This window comes from Protopterus annectens, chromosome 2.part1 (assembly GCF_019279795.1).
Source record: "Protopterus annectens isolate FY-2018-M chromosome 2.part1, PAN1.0, whole genome shotgun sequence".
Taxonomy (NCBI): Eukaryota; Metazoa; Chordata; order Ceratodontiformes; family Protopteridae; genus Protopterus; species Protopterus annectens.
Window position 1 is genome coordinate 34,144,867 of NC_056729.1, and position 12,439 is coordinate 34,157,305.

The 12,439-nt window shown below is 37.1% G+C and overlaps 1 protein-coding gene across 2 annotated transcripts in view; it reads left to right on the forward strand.

The window, feature by feature from the left end:
• LOC122793953 (zonadhesin-like) overlaps window positions 1-7,267 on the forward strand; it is a 243,153-nt gene extending 235,886 nt beyond the window's left edge. For both annotated transcript variants that reach the window (XM_044061998.1, XM_044061999.1), the window contains one exon: window positions 4,299-7,267. In XM_044061998.1, the coding sequence (XP_043917933.1) occupies window positions 4,299-5,405 (1,107 nt within the window). In that variant the 3' untranslated portion in view covers window positions 5,406-7,267. The remainder of the gene's footprint in view (window positions 1-4,298) is intronic.
• Window positions 7,268-12,439: the final 5,172 nt, after the last annotated feature.

Genomic DNA, 12,439 nt, shown 5'->3' on the forward strand with positions numbered 1-12,439 from the left:
TGGAGGCTATGGTTGTGGTAGCAGCCACCAAGAAGGAACTCCCCAAGGAGAGCACATCTGTTCATCCTCCTAACAGAGAATCAAGAGCTTTGGACAGATTTGAGAAATGAACTTAAGCTTCAGTAACTTTTACTCTCAGAGTGCTGAATTACCTCATGCATGTGACATGTTTACAGAGGGGCTTGACTAAAGAACTCTCCAGTTCCCTCTCAGTTAATCTGCCTGTGGACAATCACAAAACAGTGGAGTCCCAGTTATCTACCTTGCAATCCACATCCAATGTACCCATGCAGCTGATCTCTAATGCTGTTGATAGCATGGTTAGGTCAGCAGGCACTAGCATACCTATACGCCGACATGCTTGGATGTGGTCGTGTGAATTTGTGGAGGACTTCAAGACATCCTTCCTTAATGTGCCATTTGATGGTTTAGCCTTATTCTGGCGTAAAGTTAAGAAGACCCATACCAGGAGTGAACTGGGTGGCAAAACCCTGTCTCCTGTCAGAATCCACTTCTATACCCCTCAGAGGACCTTTTCTAGGAATCAGAGAGGGGAAAAGAAGATGTGGTTCAGGAAATCCCAAGGGTTTAACCTAAACAATACTGCAGACAGACCTTCCCGAGGCAGTGGGAATGGCAGTTTTAGTGGACATCAACCCAGAGGCAGAGGCATTATGCAAGATCAAGGATTTCACATCCCTTTTACCAATAAATCTTTACAGCAGTTCTGAAGGGTTGCCTGACTGCTATGCTCTGGAGGTATTCAGGAAGCACTTATTCCTTCACCCTCAAGCCTAGCAGGCCATCACATTAGATACATGGATGTTAAGGATAATCACCAGAAGGTACATTATTCCCTTTTTTCCCCTCTTTAAAAGAAGAGAAGGATTCCCACACTGCCAACCATGCAGTTGGAAGCTGCAATAGCAGAAGTCATAAAGCTGTTAGAAAAAAGAGTCATCCAACATGTCCCGTCATACCAGTTAAGATCCATAGTCTATTCCAATATTTTTTTTTACTTCCCACAAAGGCAGGGGACCTAAGGCCAATTTTGGACCTATCAGTTTGTAAAAAAGATGAAATTCTGCATAGCCACAATTCTGTCCGTTTTGCCTCTATTGAAGAAGGACAATTGGATGTGCTTGATAGATCTCCAAGATGCCTACTATCATATCAAAATAGACAGCCATTCCAGGAGATTTCTCCATTTCTAGCTGAGAGTTGATCACTTCCAGTTCAGAGCACTACCCTTTGAACTCACCACAACCCCTGGGTGTTTAGCAAAATGTATGGCAGTTGTGACAGCATACCTCAGACTGCAGGGGTACCGGGTGTTCCGTATTTTGGATGATTGGCTTCTCACTACCCAACCAGGGATCTACTGATCCAGTAGAGGGACCTGTTGCTCTACTTAATTCAAAATGTGGGAATCACAGTGAATCATAAGAAAAGTCATTTGTTCCCATGCAGACATAGGGTTTATCAGATGCCACCAGGACACAGTAAGTCAGATAGCCAGACTTCTGTAGTCCGCAGTTGTCTCATTTCAGCAGGTAACAGATTGGGTTTTGCATCAACCCTCTCCAACTGCAAGTAATATTCTGAGGATTTTAGGGCTTGTGCCCTTGATAATTACATTGATTCCTCTTTCCAGCTACTACTTGAGAGTCCTTCAATGACCATGTCATTTCAGTGGGCTCAGCTGTCACATCCTCTAAGTGCACAGATTCAACTGACTCCCATTTGCAAGTCTCACATTAGGTGGTGGCTAATGTCCCCAATAATATTAAAGGGCCAGCTTTCTGTCTTCCATCTCCTATAGCCACAGTTTCCACAGATACTTCTGTTTGGGGGGGGGGGGGGGCATTATGAAAGGATGACAGATCAAGGTTCTTGGACACAAACAGATGTCAGTCTTCACATCTACATTCTGGAAATAACAGTCCTTTTAGCATTGCAGGCTTTCAAAGACTGTCTACCAGAAGGTGTGGTATTAGTCTAGATGGGCAACATGACATAGTGTGGAACATCAACAAACAAATGGTAACCCACTTATATCCATTATATCAGGAAAGCTTGAGATTGTGACAGTAGGTAATGTCTTCCCCTCGCTTTCTGATGGCAATGCGTAAATCAGGGACTTCTGATGTTTTATTGGACAAATTGAACAGATCAATGCTTCAGTCTCACAAGTGGTCTCTCAATCAGTGAGTGGCAAACCGAGTCTTCAGCCACTGGTGCCAGCCTTGCTGCATCCTTTTTGCATCAGAGCTGAGCAGCAAAATCAGCACTTACTTTGCTGTAATCCCTCCACATGGTCAATTACCAGGGGACACTCTAGTCCACAGTTGGCCTCCTGGTATCCTAAATGCTTTTCCTCATTTTCTTCTGTTAATGAAATTCATTCAGAAAGTGAGAAGGTAGAAGGCAAAAATAATCGTTTTTGCCCCTTACTGACAAGTTTGGTTCTCTTACCTTTTGCCTCATCTTTTGTGTCTTCCATGGATGCTGGGACACAGCCCAGATCTCCTATCTCATTTTTCAAGGCATCCCTTTCCAAATCCAGGGACCCTAAAACTAAATGCATAGTTCTCCAGTTTTGACGGTGGCCAGAGATGCCAGGCTTTCAAATCAAATTGTTCATATTTTAGCAGCCTGACAGAAATCGAGCACCAGGAAAGTTTATCTAAGCAAATGGAAAAGGTTTTCTGTTTCAGCTGAGAATTAAGGATTGGACCCATTCTCAGTCTCTCTACCTTCTATTCTAGATTTTCTATCAGACTTGTTCCAGAAATGTTCCAATTTGTCCATAATTAAAGTACAGTGAGCGGCTATTTCAGATTTTCATGTCGGTCATAATTGTATGTCCATAGTGTCTTTCAGGATCTCCAAGGCCTTTCTAAAAGGAACTTTTTTACTTAGACTACCTGTAAGAGACTCATTCTTTCCATGGGATATTGTTGTCTTGCTACAAGCCTTGACATGACTCCCATTTGAGCCTACAGATTCAGCAGATTAAAATACTTGCCCTGGAAGACTATATTTCTAGTGGCTGTTACTTCAGGCAAAATAATTTCAGAACTACAAGCTCTTTCTTGCAAAATACTTTACTTGATATTCCATAAAGGCAGAATCTCCTTGAGAACAAATCCTTTTTTTTCTTCCAAAGGTAGTATCCAAAACAAATTATAATCATTCTATAAATTTGCCAGTTTTCTTTCCAAAGTTGTCAAACAAGGGAGAATACACTTTACATTTACTCAGTATCCATAGACTACTCAGGTTCTATCTTTACAGAACAAAAGACTTCAGAAAATCTGATCAACTATTGCCTTTTCTAAAGCCAAATTAGGAAAAAACATGTACGTAAAGTTACTTGTTCCAGATTGCATTGCCTTTGTGTATGAAAAATTGAGCATTTCCTTAGCCATTAATCCCACAGCTTATTCGACAAGGTCTGTAGCTGCTTCCACTGCTTTTCTTTATAGAGTACCATTTGATGAACTTGTGCTGCGGCCACATGATCCAGAGTTCACACCTTTGTATCTCTTTATACATTGGATATACACTCGAGTCGGTACTTCCTTTGGGTCCACCATTCTTAGGAATATCCTTCCTTGATGCCTCAATGGTTGTTTTGGTAGGTAAAGAATCTGTCCCAAAGGTTGACTTGGACAAAAAAGACAACTTTGTATACGAACGTTATGTACTTACCATAATGACAAATCCGTGTTGCCTTCTTTTCTTCCAGTTCAACATCTCTCCCTCCTTCCCCCATTTTTCTTCTGGTTCAACATTCCTCCCTTCTTCCCCTATCCAAACTGTCATTTTAGGTGCCTTGAAGAATGAATGTTCCTGTAAGAGATCTTTGTCATTACCAACCTCATGTGGTTGTTTCATTCCTATGTAATGTCTTTTTATACCTGTTTGGTATTTTTCCAGTCTTTGGGTAGTTTAACATCCCTTTCTTTTTATGTAGGCAAACTCGATCTTAAGTAATTCTGGGGAGAGATGGTATTATAGGTGAGGGGAGGAGCCAGATCCCTGGAACCATTAGTTCAAAGGTGCCAAGGCCAGATATGATTGGAATCTGGGAACCCAAATGTTGAACCAGATGAAAAGAAGACATGACAGATCTGTCATTATGGTAAGTACATCACTTTCATTTTTATAATCAGTTGATTTCACAACTTGCAAGTGTGAGCTGCTATGATACAATCAAATTGACACATTTTAGTAAGTAAAATGGTGATTACAGTGGTCTCATAATTATGTTTTGTCTTTCTTGTTATTCGAAGGAGAATACTGATACACAGCTTCATGCAGTCCAACAAAATCAGGGACCTTCTGGACAAGGAGGGCAAGAACCAGTGCGTAAAAAGCAAACAGTGGCAAATCCCTTTCAAACCGCAGCAGTAAATCCTTCATCCAGTGAGCAGTCTAGAGAAATACCAGATTCTACTCAAGCAAATAACATACCCTATGAAGATTTTAGCAAACCAGGAATATTAATGTCAACTCCAAGTGAAATTGCTACTGTGAGTCACTGTGATGTTGATCAGACAAGGGAAGGCTACTCAGGAAATTCTGACAACCTGCAAATAAGTTCAAGCCAGAGTGAATCTGACATAGAAAGAGACCTTGAGGTTGACCCACTACAGATCAGCACCTCCAGCAATGATGGTACAACTTGTCGAGTACCAGAAGAAGATGACTACATGTGTGCTGAACAAGTTTCTAAGCCAGCTGTCCAAGGTGTAAATAATACAACTGAATTGGTTGAAGAATCTTTGGCATTATGGGGTAATGGCAACACGGGTGTATTAAATAACTTGGGTAATATAAGTAATCCACTTCTTTTACAACAGCAGGTTGATGCATCAGAAAATGTCACACAGCTGGGTAACGTAAATAGATCAGGAAGCCACAGACAGCTGGATATAGACCACCATCACTACAGTAACACAGGGGATTATAGAGCTCAGCTTCCTGTTTCAGGAAACAGTAGTAGTAGAGATTCTGTTTTTGGGTCTAAGTTGACGCAAAGCAATAATCCACATCAGATGCCAGCAGAGTACTCTGATGTAGAAACATATTCAATTCATTTTGCACAGCTTCCTGATGTTTCCCTGCAGGCAGGCAATGAGAGGTTAAACAGTACAGATACAGACAGTTATTTAGATAGAAGCAGTTTCCCTAGGGAAGCTGCCCCATCTGAGTCAGGAAATTGTTTATACCCCAAAGATCATGCATCCTCACTGTCTTCAGAAACTTCTTGTCGGCCAGAAGATGACACTGAAAGCAGAAGCAAAGCAGAACCACTACCCATTAACATACGTGTTTTCAGTGTCATTGCAGTAGTTGCAGTATCGGCTTTCTTAGTGTGGAGATATATACGTAAATAGGAAGCAAGGGCTTAAAACTTAAAAACAGATATTTTACTTGTACACATCTTACTGCTGGTGTTTAAGCATGTGCTTTATGCCGGTTTGTTGAAAAACATTGTAGAATCCAGAGATACTTAAATATATGTTGTGTCATCCAGAAATGCAAATATGTATTTTACTTGATTCATTTTATTTTACAGAATGGTACTATCTAGTGTGACATGGCAGGTATTTTCTTAGCTTTGGTAGGGGTTTTGGCAGGCTACAAGCTTATTAAATATGCAGGCATTAGAGCAATTATGTCATTCATTTGTTTTTCTTCATATTGGTCCTAACTCTAAAAAAAATAACTTAGTACAATCTTTAATTCATGAATTCACTTTTATAGCAAGATGAACTACTGAATCAGAGCAGAATTTAGATAACCAAACCAAAGTGCACAGCAAAACATTTTGTGACTGGATGTAGTAGAACAGCAGTGCTTCTCTTAGTGCAGAGAAGGTTGCAGACAACTGTAAGCATAGTTGAGATAGCCATTCAAACCTTCTATATTAACAGTTGTATTTCGTATTTCACAATGTGTTTCAGTAGGTGATGTGGGAACTATAACTGCCCATAGATATGTGTGTGTGCATGTGTGATGCAGAAGAAAAGCCCGGCAATTTACTTACATTCCCTACTTGCAGAGTAAATTGTGTGGATGGCGTCAGCTGCTCATGGGCTTACTGCAGGAATAGGATGTAACTTGACAGCATTGAGTGGATGATGGAGCTAAGTCATAGACTAAGTCATAGGACAAGACGGCATATGTTTCCAGGTTTTCCCTTGATTATGTCATGCCACCAAAGGTCTGATGATTTATATCCACATTCTCTATTTTTCAGAGTCCAGTATGCACAATGAAAAATCTTTTGATTGCATGGAATAGTGCCTTGTGGGAAAAATTCTCAGATGTGTCCGGGTTAATAATGTTGCCTGATTTCTATCTTGCTGTTGTTGCTGCAAAACTGAAAACTGTTTGTCAGTACTTCTGAATAGAGGGAAAGGGCTTTAAGGCACCCTGCGTAAGGCAGGTTTGTTACGGCTTGTATAGTTTTTGTAAGGAACCTCTGACATTGCTCTAGGTGCTGCATATGTCTGGTCAGATACATACCAAAGGAAGTATTGTACTCTATGATTTCTCTGATAAAGGCAGTGTACAGTGGGATAATGACCTCTTTGGACCTTGGGATAATGACCTCTTTTGACCTAGATGCCACGCTGGTACTTATAAGTTGCACAGCATAAAAGGATTTCCTCACCACTGTGGTCATATGGTGGTTGAAGGTAAGGCTATTGTCTATGTGTGTACCTAGAACCCTGGCCACTAAGTTGACTCTTACAGATGTAGTATCAACATGGTACTTAGCAGGGAAGGTTGCTTTCCCAAAGACTACAGTTATGCATTATATATATTACATGGGTAAAAGGTGCTGATTTAGTGTCTACCCGTAACCAACACTCTTGGGAACCAGGGTTAACTTGGCTAGGCTTGTAAGGGCCCTTGGGCCATTAGCCTAGCAACCTCCTATGATCCTATGTATCTGTCAGGTTATATTTCCTGTATACTTATCTGAATTTACTCCACCAATCTTTGATTGAAGCAACTTGTAATGTATTTCTAATAACAATATATATATAAACCAATGGTACATTTGTATGAGTAAAGCTTATTCCTGCAATTGGTGCAATTTTTGGTAAAGGCCTTTTATTAGTCAAGTCTCCAAAAAGAAAAGAAAAAAAAGCTGATCTGATGTAGTCCATTTTGTGGACAAAAGTATTTACCATGGCTGAATAAAACTGAGTCTTTTCGGTGACAAAATCGACCTGATTTTTATTTTTATGTTTTAAAATAAATTGAACTTTTGGTTTGCTGTTAACTGTTACTGAATGCCCGAAGTTTGCTGTGATTTCAGAACAACCCAAAAAGTACAGACTGCTGTTTCTTTTCACACTGGGGCCAGCTGTCCTGATTGCATCTGTGATGTTGTCTTTGTAATTGTTTGTCCTGTGCCTCGAATTTTGGATATACACAGGGGTCCTGGATATGAGATGGGTGTACCAGTACTACTGGTGATCTTCATTCTTTCTTGATTTATTTTTTGTAATGTATTAGAACCACCTGCTTGTTACTGATGGTAATTAACACAAAAACTTTTAAAAGTCAGTGGATTTGATAAGAAGTCGAAAGTTAAGTTCACCATTAAGTACTTACTAAGGCTGTTACAATGTGAGGATTGAGCTCATAAGTAATTAACTTTATAGATTTTTAACTAATTGCGAAAAGTTAACCAATGAGATTCCAAAAATGAGTAATATTGTTTATACTGATGACTTACAATACATTAAATTTGAATGTGCTTGAACCAGTGTATAAGCAAAGTTCCTGACTTGCCCTAAGGAATGGTACGAGTTCCAATGTGCATATAAACCAAGATGGAGACAATGGACAGCCTTGAGGTACTCCATTGTGCTGTACTAATATAGGTGTTTTGGTCACACGCACACACACACACGCACACACACACACACACACATATTTATACACAGACACACATATGTACATATATACATCTGTGTGTGTGTGTGTGTGTGTGTGTGTGTGTGTGTGTGTGTGTGTGTGTGTATGCTATATTCTATTGAGGAAACTTTAGTGAAAACACAGTATATTGAATGCAATGTCAACAGCACATATTGTCAAAAGCAAATAAAAAATAGAAATACAATCATTTTTGCAGGGGGTAAACCCCTCAGCACCCCCCACATCCTGTTAAAATAAGTATGCTAATTGCAAGATCGCACAACAGTGGGGAAAGGATAAAATTCCTTAACTCACTGTTCAACAATCTTACATAAAATTTACAGACGGAGTGTTCCCAAATCATTCATTGAAAGAAAGATAACCTAAACAGCCAACTATATTCCTTTCAAAAAAGCTAATTGTATGTAAACCATAAATGTGTGTGTATGTGTATGTGTGTACATATATCTAGAGAGAGAGTCTGTGAGAAAATAGCATATGCATTGTATTTGTCTTAATTGGAGAGATTTTAAATACAGCAGTTATTTTTTCCCTACGTATTGAGTCACATCATTGGTATTAAAGAAAGTAAGTGATACAGCCATATTTAAAATTGCATAACTGCTATTTTGAACATGTAAGATACATTTGTAATTTAACAAACAAAACGGCAGAAGCAGATTAAAGGCGTCCAGCAGAAAAATAAAATAATCCAGTAACAAAACTTCAAGACGCCATCACAGCAAATGTGATACTTAACAAAGTATCAGTATAATAAAATGTCACCTTAGGTTCTGATGTAAATAGCAATGCACCCAAATTCCACCACGATAGCAGTGTGCCGTTGAGCACTTCAGTTCCAAAGTTAAAAGCAATGTATCAGCATATCTTTAAATGCTTAACGGCTGAAAGCCAGAACATCAGCACGATAGAAACAATGTTAAAAACCACCTTCAATTCATATTTGAAATGGCAATGCGGCTAAATATCACCACACCAATACTATATCGTTACAACTCTTTATTCCATCACAAAATAAAAGCGGAAACTTCATGTAAGCGCTTTCGGGTTACAACAAACCCTTCATCAGACAAACAGTCATCATTCATAATGCCAGCATTTAAATAGTAGAAATTGGCGCCAAAGATTCACCTTAAAGAAATACTAGCCATATTATAAATGTCATTACTAAAAACGCTTAAATAGCTCATATCATTTAGTATCATAAAACATTCATATTCAAAGCAATATATAGATCAAATGCATATTCAAAAACAATATCAAAAACAATGAACTAGTGTGAATAAAAACAATAACAAACTAGTTCATAATAAAAGCAACAGATATCCATTCATAATATTTATGCTTAAATATTAAAAGTCATTCACAATTCATTATTGCATATAAATAAATATCAAGATCAAATGTATCTGCAGGTGCAGTATCGAAAAATATGTATATCATTAAAATCATATATAAAAAGAAAAAATAATAATTTCATGTCATATAATAAAATATATATTAATAAATATATGACAATAAACATTAAAATACTTTAAAGGTGTATATAAAAATAAAGAGTCATGGTTTATGTTTCAATGGCCTATTAATCAAAAATGGTTTTATTGTTGTTCTGTCATTTAAACCTTTCCCTTTATCTGACTGCATGCGAATAATCCATCTATTCTCTTCCTGTTCAGTATAATTCCTAATATTACCTAATCTATTTCTTTTTAAAATTATTTCCATAACCATAAATTTAAATTTATGATCCATACCATTATTTAAAACATGTTTAGCTAGTGCATTAGTTTCATCCTCATGATTTATTGCGTAAATATGTTCTCTTACTCTCTCTGTTAATGTTCTATTGCTCTTGCCTACGTAGAAGCAATGGCATTTCTGACAACTTGCTAGGTATACTATATCTCTAGTTTTACAGTCAGCATAATGCTTAAAATAGTATATCCTCTCAGTGTCTGGATGTATAAACTTATCAGTTGCCATCATATATGAACATTGATTACATCCTCGGCATGGAAAAGTTCCATGTCTATTAGAGGAGACTTTAGGTTTATAGTTATTCTTATTTTCATAACATAGTAACATTTTAAGTGATTTATTATTGCGATAACTATAACTCGGTCTCAAACCTACCAATTCCCTTATTTCATCACTGGCTGTTAATATAGCCCAATTTTTATCTATAATCTCTTTTATGTCATTGTTATTATTAGAATACGGAATATTCAGTCTAACTTTAGTATGTGATTGGTTATTATTCTTCTGTCTATTAGCCTGTAAAACTATATTCTTTCTATAGTATGGTCTCCCTTTCCCATTTCTATCTATAACCTGAGGATCTAGGAGAACATCAGCCTCTTTATGAGAATAGCCTCTCTCCATAAATTCATTCTTTAAATTAACCATGGTTTGAGTACATATATTATCATCACTTGTTAGATGTGATATTCTTCTACCTTGATTAATTATAATATTCTGAAAGATGTGCCCTGGATGCATGCTAGTACGATGTAATAAGCTATTCTTCCTACAATTCTTTCTGTACAGGGCTGTGGTAAATCTTCCATTATCTCTAGTAATGAAAACATCTAAAAATTCAATTTCTGACTTCGACCATTTACCTTCAAAAGTCAAAAAATTAGTTGTATGATTAATGTAATCTATAAATGTCTCCAAGTCAGTGTCCCTACCTTTCCACATAAAAAACACATCATCAACAAATCTCTCGTAATATATAATATTATTACTGAATTGTGATGCAAAAACATAACTTAACTCCCATTGAGCCATAACCAAGTTGGCATAAGAGTTGGCACAAGATGTGCCCATTGCCACTCCTTGTGTCTGTAAATAGTAGTCATTATTATACATGAAAACATTTTCTAATATCAACTCTAGCAGCATCATACATATCATAATCATATTAGATTCAACATGGTTATGGCATAGGAATGTTCTCAGAAGTTCTAATCCTTCATCATTGGGGATTACTGGAAGTAATGATTTCACATCTAAAGTTACCATCCATATATCTACTCATCAATATCATTCCCTACTTCTATACTAAAAGTATTTAAAAATTCTTGAGTATCTTTAATTATAGTTTTAGTTCCCCATACTAAGTTCTTCAATTGATTCTCAACATATATGGAGAGGGGCTCAGTAAGCCATCCTCCACTTGAGACTATGGGTCTCATCTTGGGTTTAAGTAAACATTTATGAACTTTAGGAAGACCTCTAATAATTGGTATAGTGGGGAATTCTATTAAAAATATTTATAAAGTTCATCATTTATAATATTGGACATAAATAAATCATATAGGTTACTATGCATATCACGTATAATTTTATTAAGCTGAATTTTATTAATCAATTTATATGTTTGATTCTCATTTAACATTGTTTTCATTGTATCATCATAATATTGTTTATCAAGTATAACTATAGCTCCTCCCTTGTCAGCTGGCCTTATTATAATTTCTTCATTGTTACTCATATTAATTAAGGCATCACATTCTCTAGTGTTCAAATTACAAAATTTATGATGTTTTGCAGTCTTGCTATTCCACATATTAATTAAATCTCTTTCCACCGATTTTTCAAAAGCTTCTAACATAGGATGCAAGTGAGGTATAAATGCACTAGGCTTTTTAAAAATACTGGCATTATTAGTGGAATCATTATTGAAAAACATTTTCAAAGCAGTGTTTCTAACAAAGGTTTTCACCTCTATAATAAAATCAGTAATATCAACAGTTTTGGAAGGTATAAAGGACAGACCTTTATTTAATAATGTCCTTTCATGAGTCTGTAATATATATTTAGATAAATTTATAACAAGGTCACAGTCACTTACTACTGCTGTTTGTTCTGCCAATGTTTCAATTCTTCTGACATTTTCCACTTCTTGTTGAATCTCACAGGAGTCCATTTCTTCATTTCCCTGATGGGAAGTGGAAATGGACGACCAGTTTGGTCTAAAAAAGAAGAATGTGCACCCAAACATGTAGTTTTCCTTCTAACATCTAAATTCAAAGTTTCAGTACCATGAGATGTTGACGCTTCATTGTTTTCTTGAATAGATGTAGAGGCCATCACTTCTTCTTCTCCTGATTGAATGTTCTTAATGTTCTGCTTAGTCAGTGAATTGGCATTAGTTGTTATCTTTGCTTCGTAGCTACTGACCAATGCCTTTGTTGTTCGACTACTATTACCTTCTAGTAACTGTAGAGGAACCTCATGTTGGCGTTCAGGTGGATTCACATGATGTTTAGAGCGAGAATGGTTCAAGATATTATTATTGACCATACGATTCTGTTGAGAAATATGCTGATTATTATGGTCATGTTCTTGTTCTATCACTCTCTCTAATCTTGGTGTCTCTCTCGGCCAGGAGAAGACATGTCCTAGTTCAAAATCTTTAATGTCTCATTCTAATTTCTTCTTTTTAGAGAATAGCAATTTACGC